At 49.1% G+C, this 11,301-nt stretch overlaps 1 protein-coding gene across 5 annotated transcripts in view; it reads left to right on the top strand.

Moving 5' to 3' along the window:
* Positions 1-11,301, top strand: part of PPP6R3 (protein phosphatase 6, regulatory subunit 3) — a 62,494-nt gene that overhangs the window by 21,399 nt on the left and 29,794 nt on the right. For 4 of the 5 annotated variants that reach the window (XM_006860831.1, XM_006860830.1, XM_006860828.1 and 1 more), the window contains exons 7-11: positions 2,365-2,494; positions 4,238-4,390; positions 6,128-6,277; positions 6,938-7,002; positions 9,658-9,773. In XM_006860831.1, the coding sequence (XP_006860893.1) occupies positions 2,365-2,494; positions 4,238-4,390; positions 6,128-6,277; positions 6,938-7,002; positions 9,658-9,773 (614 nt within the window). The remainder of the gene's footprint in view (positions 1-2,364; positions 2,495-4,237; positions 4,391-6,127; positions 6,278-6,937; positions 7,003-9,657; positions 9,774-11,301) is intronic. The other variant, XM_006860832.1, reaches the window with a different exon arrangement.

Raw genomic sequence — 11,301 nt, 5'->3', positions numbered from 1 at the left:
ATCCTCTGTTCATATAATTTTATTCTGTTCTTGACTCTTCCATTTGTCAATTGAGTTAAGGGTGATGCTGCCACGTACATCATTCTCTAGTTGTTATGTGTTCTTGCTGGTTCTCAGTCCACAGAACTTCCTATAGCAGGGTTGGCTTTGGCAAAATCTCTTAGCTTCTCTTTATCCTGGAATGTTTTGATTATGCACCATCGTATTTGATTGACAGCTTTGCTGGTTAGAGGATTCTTGGGTGGCAGTTTTTTTCTTTCGGGGTTTTATATATGTCTCTCCATTGCCTTCTTGCCTGCATGGTTTCGGTTGAGAGATCTGTGCTTAATCTGATTTGCTTGCCTTTGTATGTAACACTTCTGCTTTCAGGATTCTCTCCTTGTCTTTGATTTTGGAGAGCTTGATTATTATATGTCTTGCTGATTGTCTTTTAGGGTCTGTCCATTCTGGGCTTCGCTGAGCTTCTTGAATGCTTTTCTTTTGACTTTTCAGGATGTTAGCAAAACTTTCTTCCGGAAGCTCTTCAACTATCCCCTTTACCTCTGTGGCCTTGTGTGATTCTTCTTGTTCTGGAATGCCGCTAATTCTTAAGTTATTCCTCTTCCTGTTGTCTACCATGAATCTGAAGCCTTCTTCAGATTTTTTAATCCTTTTTTGTGTTTGCTCTTGTATCTTAGTAGTGTTGAGAGATTTATCTTCTTCCTCACTAGTTCTGGCTTCTATTTCTTCAATTCTACTCCTTATAATCATTTTTCTGAATTCCTTCGTAGGCATTTCCAAAGCCTGCCCACCTTCCAGTATGGAGTGTAGGTCTACTTCCAGCTCTTTTGCCTCAGTCACTTTATCTCATGTCTGGACCTGTGATGGTATGGTCATCTGCTTCTGTTTTTTGGGCATATTCAGGAGTTATCTGTGGCCTTAATACTTACTTGGGTGTGTATTTTGGTATTTTTTATGCTTTCTGATTGCCTCCAGGTAGATGTGATCAGGAAATGGGCTTCTCTTTTCACTCTTCTTCTTGAGAAATTTCAAGATGCCACTGTTGGTCGTTTTGACGTAACTCAGGATTTAATTTTTTTGCCTGTTTCCTTTTTAGTCTGCCTGTCCTGATCCACAATCCCCGTTCAGGCCTTTTTTCTAGTTATAAACAGTTCAGGGCTTGCTGTGGCCTTTTGGTTTTAAGTGGAAACTGTCTTTAAATTTTGAAGAGATCTGTGCGCATGTGTGGTAGAACCTTCCAGGGGGTGGGGTGTCCACTAGCTCAGGCTCCCCCTCTAGTCACCAGAACGGAGGTGCGCAGATAGCGAGAGACCAATGAATAGCTACCAAAAGAAAAGAATGTCCACACCTATATCTCCGCGGTTCTGTCAGGCATCCATGGCTGCTCTGATCCTTCTGCCGCTTGATCTCGCCCAAGATGGCGGCTCTGGTTGCAGCTGAGTGTCTTGAATTAGAAAGCACTGGATTTCTTGCTTTTGCTACAAATTCCCCCAGCTGTAAGCCTTCCAAACTTCTAAGTACTCCTTTATATGTGGTTCAGAGTTCTCTGGGACCATCCCCTGAGCCTGCTTGGTCCAGTATTCTGTGTTGTTGCTGACGGAGCTTCTCACTGCACGTCCACCCGATCTGCTGTCTTGTTTGTTCTCAAAAGTGTTGTTTAAGAAACAACTTCTAATGGATCATTCCACATGACGAAAGATGGATCTGCTTCCCCCGTAGACTGAACATGGCAAGCCTATCGCCTCCTGACCTCGTCCTCAAACCCCATAGACACCCACCAGGACTTGGGTCTCATTACACATGCAATGTATAATGTAAGTGGTGGCTTATGATGACTACAGATTGAGCTGTGTGTACAAGAGTAACAGAACCTGTTCAGTCAGAAACCGTGTTCTTCATCCAAGAAAAGCTATCGGCACGAGCGCAGTCTTTTGACAAAGGAGCCTTCCAATTCTGTGGGCACATCTCCTTTAGCTTTCCAGATGTTCTGGTCAGAGGTGTTTTATTAACATGATAATAGTTAGGAGTTAGGAGAACTAACTCCTAACTCAAACTAGTTTGGTTTTGGTTTAGAGCACTTAGACTAGGAGCTCTGGTGGTACAGTGACTTAAGTGTTGGGCTGCGCACCGCAAGGTTGTCAGTTCAAGTCCATCTGCTGCTCCATGGGAGAAAGATGAGGCTGTCTGCTCCTGTAAAGGCTCCAGACTCAGAAACCCTAAGGAGCAGTTCTGCTTTGTCCTGTAGGGCCTCTGTGAGTGAGAATCGATTTGGTGGCCCTGCGTGTGGACTTTGGTGTTTTGTTGCATACACTGCTGATCGGTTGTGGAATTATAATAAATCAAAGCCACTTGCTTTGTTCCCAGATTCGAAGGTCATATAGAAATCTGCCCACCAGGCATGAGTCATTCAGCTTGTGTGGTCAACAAGACTGTTCTCGAAGCCATCCGAGGAAGACTTGGATCTTTTCACGAACTCTTGCTTGAGCCACCCAAGGTAGGTCTGCTGTCTCCGCATGCCTGGGCAGCCTCATCATTCACAGAGCCCAGTCGTGGGGCAATCGATGAACCTTGGGAGAAGCCAAACCTACCCTGCTCCCCAGTGCACCTGCTAGCTTTTTCTGAACCATTTTGGTCCCACCCAGCACTCTCTCTGTACACCTATGTATCAACTAAATCGGTAAGTGGGGTAGAATTGAAAGTAAGCAAAATCTTCATCTGCTTAGGAAACACGGCATTTCGTTCCTCTGTAAATTCTTGGCAGTAAAAAAGACCATTTTCTTTTCACATCTTTGTAGTGAAGTTACTACCTGGAGCTCATCTTTGAAGCTGAGTTCTCACATTCAGATTTGGAGCAGTATAGCCGTCTCTTGGGCAGACCGTTTTTGTAGGAAGGAATTGTGGAAATTCTATTCATGGGAAGAATAGGACTTGGGAGTTTGTGAAGTGTGTTAGCTGACAGCAGACAAAAGAGAGGTGTCTACCGTACACAGTTGTGGGCTTCCCTTACACCCTGGGGCTGGTACAGGTGGTGTCATTAGTGTGAGAGGCACTTCCCTGGGAACCCATAGTCTGGAAGGAGCCCAGCTTCGCTTCTTATATTTATTTACCCTCCCTCTCTTCCCTGTAGCCTCTGGGGGCTCCGAGTTGTCTTTTAATCCTTTTGTGACTTATGGGACCTATGTTGCCCACCAACATTTCCAGCCTCTTGGCTTCTTTTGGGAAGCTGCTAACCCAGTTCTGGTGGGGACCTGTATAACTGCATGGTGTCTGAATAAATGGGCCTCAGGCCACCCTTCCTGTCACTGGAGACCACTTGGGAAATTACCAAAATTGGTATTACCTCAAAAAACATTGTTGTAACTTTGATTGCAGCATGTCTTTCCTTTATTGAAAACACATGCTATCAACCAAAAATTCAAAAGCAGTAAATACTTGGGCCATAAAAGGTTAAAGGTGACCCTGCCCTCAGTGCGGCCCCTCCCCTTGCTGCCCACCACACCTTCGCCTCTGCTTCATCCCCTGCAGTGTAGGGCGCTCAGCACCCAGAGCTACCAAGAATAGGCCGGGAAGAGAGATTTCTGCGTGGGAAGGGAAAGCAGTTTACACTGCAGCTGGGAGGAAGCGGGTTTGGACGGGTTTGGACGACTGCTGTCGTCTTTCTAGGAGGAAAAGCAAGCAAGGCAGCATTGAGTCAGAGGAGTCTCCCTGATCCCCAGCTAGGCAGTGTCTGGGCTGTGTTCCCCCCGAGTCAGTGAGGGTGCGTTCCAGTGTGCAGTGTGAGCAGCTCCTCTTCCTAGAGAGTGCGGGGCGACCCACACACAAGAGGGGATGCGGCAACTGGAAGTTTTAAATTTGCTACTATTTCCCATCAAGCTGCTGAGTTTCTGAAATGTTTGCCCCGTACTTTGGTGCCTTCACTGTAGAGCTGCTCCCCGCCATCACCCCGTTTTTTATGGGCAAGGATGGGATTTAGTTGATCACTTTTCAGGGTTGTGATCTAGGGGCCACTTCCAGGTCTGTTTAATTTGAAGATTTGGTGAAGTTTGAGGGCTTATTTCTGAACCAGTTTGATGACTTTTAGCACGTTCCGTAGCTCTTTGCGTTGTGGGGTGTTTGGCTGAAGGGGAGCTGTGATTTCTTGTGAAACCTAGAGTCCGGGGATTCAGTTAATTCACGTGGTAAAAAGGTCCTGTGGAGATGTGTGGCTGGATTTCATTGAAAGCTTTCTCTGCCTCAGAAAAGTGTGATGAAGACCACGTGGGGTGTGTTGGACCCTCCTGTGGGGAACACCCGCCTGAACGTGATCAGGTTGATCTCCAGCCTTCTGCAGACAAACTCCAGCAGCATCAACGAGGATCTGATGGAGCTGAATAGCATCGGCGTCATCCTGGTAAGGGCGGCCGCTCCCCCGAAGTCCAGCACCTCCGTTCTCTCTGTCTTTATAAATCTCATCTTTGTCTTTGGGGATTGGAAACATTTCGTCTGTGAATGATAACATTAGCAGATTAAACACTACCACATTGTCTGCTATAAAAATATTAAATGTCATGGTATGTAGTGCATACTGCTTATGAGAACATGTGTGATTGTAAGTGTGGCTTGCTGTAACTCCAGTATGTCCTAAGTCAGAGCTCACCAGCTCAGAGTTCTCACCTTCAGCCTGCCATCCATTCGACACTCTTAGAGTTGTTCACGTTGGCTCACGCCATCTGTCTTGTTTGGGAGTATCTCAGAGGAGGGGCTAGTGGTGCTCACTTCCTGGCAGACATCCTAAAGACCCTGTAGGTTCTCTGACAGACATTGTAAGGATCCTGTGTAGGGTCATTTCCCACGTTGTCCTGGATGAGGGAGAGCACCTGCTTCAGGTCCCGCATGTCGGCGGGGCACTCCATGGCTGTTACATGATGTCACAGTTTGAATTTACACCACTTTCACACCTGGGTGTGCTCTGTTACCTGTACCGTCATGCTGCCTGCTGTTGGAAAGTGCCATCAGTTCATTCTAACTGTACAGGGTCTCCAAGGGGCAGCTGGTGAGTTTGAACCCCATACCTTGTGGGTATAGTCCAGTACTTAAGCTGCCAAGTGTCCCTGAGCTGCTTCTAGTTCCTGGGTCTCCTCCCTGGGTGCAGCGACATCACTGACATTGCTGTAGACCACCTAGAGAGCAGGAACCTTTTGGGGAGAGATGAACCTTGAAAGGAATGCCATTTCCTTTGTAGCCCAACCATTGTCCTTGGGGGACAGTCTCACCTTTGATTGGCTCACAGAACCCCACGACTGTCATTTACCCATCTCCTTGTCTCTGGGGTCTCCCCAAAGAGATAATTACTAGTCTGTAGTTTTACTGATACTATTAATTACCCCTGGTTAATGTATTCTATCATCACCCTTTAGAGCTCCATAATTGATAGGAAATTTGATAAGATTCCTAGGAAGCCATTTGTCATTTTATTCATGGTGAAATCAGACAAGCAGTCAGCGATCTCCTGAGTACACACTGGAACTGCCTGCTTCGTGCCTTCCAGAGTTGGCTGTCCTGGGGGCCCCTAGCACCGCCTGTTAAGCCTTCCGTCCGAGTTGTTTTTAACGTCTTCCCGTGAATTGGGTAAAGATGTGCAGAAAGAGCAGTTTTCCATTCAGTAAATCCTGCTCAGTGGTTCTTACCAGGATGAGACAAACTTATTCCCCCTCCCTTCCTAATCCTTCTGGCTTTCTGTGAGGCTTTCTGGGCTGAGTGGTGATGCTTTTCCGAGTCCTGGTTTTTTCCTCTCCCATTTTGCAGCTAGCACAGCCCCCTGCCCAGACCCCATCAGTAGAATTACAGTGAAACTCTGCTAAATGTCCTCGAAGATTATTGAACACTCACTGTCCTTGTGTTGCCTGGAAAGTATGACCAGCCCCTCCCTTTCTATATGAGCAGCTTCCTGCTTCTCATCTTTTCTTCATACATGGACTGCTGCGCCCTCCCAGTGAGCCCCCTGGTGTCTCGGTTTTGAAGTGATGTTTCTGCCTCAGGGGCCTTGGCGTTAGTCCTGCTGGTCAGCTAGTCATTTGCTGCTCTGTACAGGTTCTGAATCAGTGGGTTTCAATCCTGGGTCCACACCGTGCTGCTCTCTCTCTCGCAGGACATGTTCTTCAAGTACACCTGGAATAACTTCCTGCACACGCAGGTGGAGATTTGTGTGGCACTGATCCTTGCAAGTCCTTTTGACAACACAGAGAATGGCACGATAACCGACCAGGATGCCGCAGGGGACAGTTTGTTGCTGAGACATGTAAGCATCCTCAGGCCTGCCGTTCTGCCCCTCTCTCCGTGTCCTGAGTCCACAGCACTGCTAAGCAGTCATTCTGGCACCATTCAGTGAATTGTCGTCTAAGAAAGTTAGTAGATTGAAGACATTTCGGTGCTGACTGCGTGCCTGAGGTTGGGAGAAGTGGGGTAGGGTAGTTCTGTTGTGTGTCACACCTGAGATGGGTTCACTGAGGAATCTTCTGGGTCGTCCTTGCTGAGAAGCGCCCTCACTCTCACCAGTGTGCTCTGGAGGAGGGTGGCTGTGCAGGTCACGTTGACGTTGTTGTTGTGGCCAGGACCTGCTTTTCTTTATTCCATTATTGTTCTGGTCCAGTCCTGTCCTCCGGAGTCTCATTTTATGGTGGATAAAGCCCGGCATTGCTCTAGGTCATCGGCTTCTGTGACAGGGATGCTGCGTCCCACTAACTCGATATGCTGCTGAAGTGGGGGTGAGGGGAGCCCGGTTTGCAGTCTCTGAAGAAACAGGCTGTCACCTTGTGTAGGCTAGGCAGGCCTTCATGGCCCCGGTTAGCTTGCCAGCTGCTGCTTGCTGCTGCTCTGGGTAACCAGAGTTGTGACTCCTTTGAAAGTTCTGACACTTGAGTGTGTATACGGTGTTAACTGGACCGTTGTTTTTACTCAGCTCTTTCAAAAATGTCAGCTCATAGAACGGATACTTGACGCCTGGGAGATGAATGAAAAGAAACAGTAAGTATCTTGTTTCCCTTCAGGAATTCAGTTTGCAATGTCTGTTCTTCCTTTTTGCTCCCTCTGCCCTCAAAACCCCGTGCCTGAGTCACCAAGGAGACGCGGTGGCATAGTGGTTAAGTACTTGACTGTGAACCAGAAGGTTAGCAGTTGTGATCCACCCGCGGTTCCTCAGGAGAAAGATGACGTAGTGTCCTGGCACACATGACAGCCCAGGGCAGCTTGACTCCTTGTAGGGTCCCTGTGAGTCAGAAGCGACTTCATGGCGACCAGGTTTGTGAGAGTGTGTGTGTGTGTTTGGCCCTAGTCAGAGAGAATGCGGCCACTGTGTGGCTTCAGCGCTTGTCCAGCTTGCAGAGTTGCAGCCGTGTGGCCAGAGCCCGCGCTGCTGCCCAGCCTCTCAGCCCTCTTTGCAAAGGGAATGCCAGGAGCGGAGCAGCCGCGGGCTGTGGGGTGATTCCTCCCTGAGCTGACTAGGAGCTCCCTGTGTTGCCTTGCCTTCCTCTTCCGGAACAGAACACTCACCCTGCACAGGGTGCTTTATGCATGGAGTTCAAGGGGACAGGACCTTGTGCTTTCAGTTTGGGGCTGTTCTGGGAACTGACGGCCTGAGTCATGGGTCAGCAGCTCTGCTGCACACAACGTCGTTCATGGTGGTGGTGGACAGAGTCCATCTCTGGTGCCCAGAGTCATCCCACCTTGCCCAGACTTTGGAGCAGGCTGCCCCATTGACTCCTTGTGTGGGTTTTAAGTGTGCTGGATTGCTGTCTTATTTTCTCCCTTCCTGGGTACACAGTCATGAATTCTGACAGATGCACCCTGGTGGGTGACCACCACCTCAGTCAGATCCAGGACCATCCCATCATTCCCTGGGCTCGAGGCTCTCGCCCAGGGACTTTCTGCCTGCGATCTCTGTTCAGACTTGTCTATGGCCCGCAGGAGAGCAAGTTTATGAGGATTCATTTTTTTACGAATTGCTTAATAAATGGAATATTCTGTAGACCTTGCCTGTGTTCTTCCAGAGAGACCTCCTTTGGGGGGTGTTTTGTGTGCCCCAACCTCAGCCCCTTAGAGCCCTCTCTGACCTTCAGCCAAAGTGGAATGTCCCTTAGGGTGTACTCTGCTGTCCCCTTGAACCCCTTTGTGGAGAGACGTGGCTGATAGGCCCCCAGCTCTTCGGATGCTTCCTTAAACTGCCACCTGTGGAGGCAATTTCAGCTTGTCGCGCCAGTGATCTTAGCAGACAGGGTAGGGCAGCCCCCAGGGCTCCTGAGGCAGTCCGGCTTTTGGGAGCAGACAGCCCAGCTTCCTCCCAGGGAGCAGCTGGTGAGTTCAGACCACTGGCCTTGCATTTGGTCATCTTAGTGCTTAACCCCCTATGCCACTAGGTCTCCTTTTCCCTAACCCTTTGAATGCTTTAAAGAGCAGGAAGCCTGGGCTTTTCTTTCCCCTGTGGGCTAGAGGGAGCCTGGCTGGGTGTCACTTGCGCACTGGCCTGCCTGCACCACCTGGGTGGCTGAAAGTAGCTGAGACTGGCAGTCCGTGAGGCCCACCTAGGCCCCTGGATTTTTGTAAATTGTGGTTACGGGAAAGTGAGTTTGGGGTGTTTTATATATCTAGCGAATTCTGAAAGATTCCTTGTACGAAAAGTCTCTCCATTTGTTCCCTGATACTTGCAAGCAGGGGAGCTCTGGTAGCGTAGTGGTTACGAATCGGGCTGCGAACCTTAAGGTCAGCGGTTCGAAACTACCAGCCGCTCCGCGGGAGAAAGATGAGGCTTTCTACTCCCGTAAAGATTTACACCCTCGGAAACCCTGTACAGGGTCGCTATGGGTCGGAACCGACTCGACGGCACTTAACAACAACAACAACAACAACTTGCAAGCAGAGTCTTTGGTTTAACATTTATAAATGGAGAAATCACAGCAGTGGAAAAAGCTTGAACGTGCGGTTTGATGGGGATTGGGAAGGCACACCTGGGACAGGGCAAGCCGGATGGCATGGGATGTGGTGTGGTTTATCCAGTGTATGGATTAAGAACTGTCCTCCTGTGTTTCTTGACCAGATCGTCAAATCTGCTCATAATTTAACTTGAGAATTACCATTTACTTATTCTCTTTGCTAGTTAATTGAGTCCTGGTGTGGACTGGTAACCACAGTGTTGGCAGTTCAAAACCCACCAGCTGCTCTAGGAAGCTCTGCACAGGGTTGCTATGAGTCAGAAACGACTGGTAATAACAAGTAGGCAATTTAGGGGAATTAGGATGGTGCAGTGACCCAGTTTGGTCAGGAACTCCAATCTGACAATCTGCTTAAAATTCAAACAATTGTTGAGCCTCAGGCATCAGTGAGTGTGTTGCTGTTGTCACGGTCTGAAAGACACCAGCGATCTGGTTTGTGTGTCAGAATGCACTGCAGCCCGTTGCTTGAGGCTACTGAGTGTCGTCCCCCACCCCCCAATGTCTGTGTTCGGCTCAGTGATAGTGAAACCCTCAAGTAGACCGCTAGGGGCTCCCTCGACTCCCCACTCCTGAGACCTTGCTGGCTGCCATCTTCCACTCTTTCCCTCTGAGGTCATCACTGGCCGTGGGTTCAGACTGGAGCATGGACCACCCTGACTAATTCAGAAGCTCACCCTTGTCCTTTTCCTGTCAGGGCGGAGGGAGGCCGGCGGCACGGGTACATGGGCCACCTGACGAGGATAGCCAACTGCATCGTGCATAGCACCGACAAGGGCCCCGGCAGCGCGGCAGTACAGCAGCTCCTCAAAGGTGGGTGTGGGCAGGCGGGCGCTACCCCCGAGGACCCCAGGTTCACGAAGACAATTCAGTAGCTCTGTGTGCGTTCTGTATTACGTAAACGGTTTGGAGACTTTGGCTCTTGTAGGTCTTTGTTACATATCTGCTCTTGTTTCTATAGTTCTTTAAAAAATTAGGGCCAGACTTGAGCAGTCACTGAATTTTATTCTCAGAAGCAGTGCTCGGTGATGACTTCCTAGAGGACTTTGAGTGTGAAGTAAGTGAACCGCTTGAGCTGGGCTTCATTTGCTTCTGAAGACCCGATCGAGATGGAGTAAGTTCCTCTAGCGGCTTAGGAGCCTGTCAGCACTCTACCCGGTGCCCATCGGGCCACTGGGGACAGGGCTCTTTCTGCTGTTGCTGCACTAACGTGGCAGCAGTAATGGGCTCAGCGTAGTACTTGGGAGGATGGCACGGGACCAGCAGTGTTTGTTTCTGTTGTACGTGGGGTCACTGTGAGTCAGAACCAACTCAACAACACCGAACAATCCAACAGGGTCAGCTTTACACTGCTCAGGTCAGCAGTCAATCCGGAAACAGTAGCGCTGTGGGCCTGTGTTCTCTGGGGCCTTGTGCCCAGGGCTTTTGTGAGTGGGACAGCTGTAACTCCTCTGGCACAGAATTCCTTAAAAATCATTTCCCAGCACATCCCTCAGTTTCTTTTAAGAACATTGTGTGTAGAAGAGGCTGTTTGGTGTTGAATGTGCGCTAAAAGCTCACGAGCTGCAGACTGGCTTAGCTACCTTGAAGTTTGTTTTGTTGGGAGATGGCTGGAGGCCAGAGCATCTGTGTATGTGAGCCACAATTGTCTTGTGACAGTGTGTTCATATGAAGGCTCCAAAATTACAAGGCTTTCATGTTCTCAAAACAACTTATGTGTCCCCTTTTCTTTAGAATTTCTCTAGAAGGGAGAGCCACGCTTATGAGTCCGTGTGTCAGTCTGGCAGGCAGAGCTTGAGGAGACAAGCTATTCGAGCAATTTGGGAAGCTAAACTGGGCATCCTGGAACACTCACGGACTCGATGCCAATCCATGTGCGGGGGGTGTCTGCAGTAGTTCCTAAACTTCTACAGACAGCAGCCATTTTCCCACCTGGCTAGAAGACCTGTAGCCTTAGAAGATATTTTCCAGGTTAAGTGTCTGTTAGAAACCTGTAAAATCCACAGGACTGTTTTTAGCTCTGACTTCCAGTCCAGACGGCTTAGGGGTCCAGCTCCTGGGATGTTGAAACTTGGCATAAGAGAATTTTTTCATCCGCTGCTACAGGAGAGCGGGGCTGGGACTGACGAACTTGGGCTGTCCTGCTGCTGTTAGACTTGGTTCACACTGAGGCCATGGAGAAGGCCCACACAGCAGTGGACTCTGCACATCTCTGGGTGGACGAGGGGAGATCTACCTGTGACTCTGGGTTTCTGTGTAGATGAGGGGAGATCTACCTGTGACTCTGGATGTCTGTGTAGATGAGGAGAGATCTACCTGTGACTCTGGGTGTCTGTGTAGA

The sequence above is a fragment of the Chrysochloris asiatica genome, unplaced genomic scaffold (assembly GCF_000296735.1).
Source record: "Chrysochloris asiatica unplaced genomic scaffold, ChrAsi1.0 scaffold00040, whole genome shotgun sequence".
Taxonomy (NCBI): domain Eukaryota; kingdom Metazoa; phylum Chordata; class Mammalia; order Afrosoricida; family Chrysochloridae; genus Chrysochloris; species Chrysochloris asiatica.
This window is presented reverse-complemented; position numbering and strand designations above follow the sequence as displayed.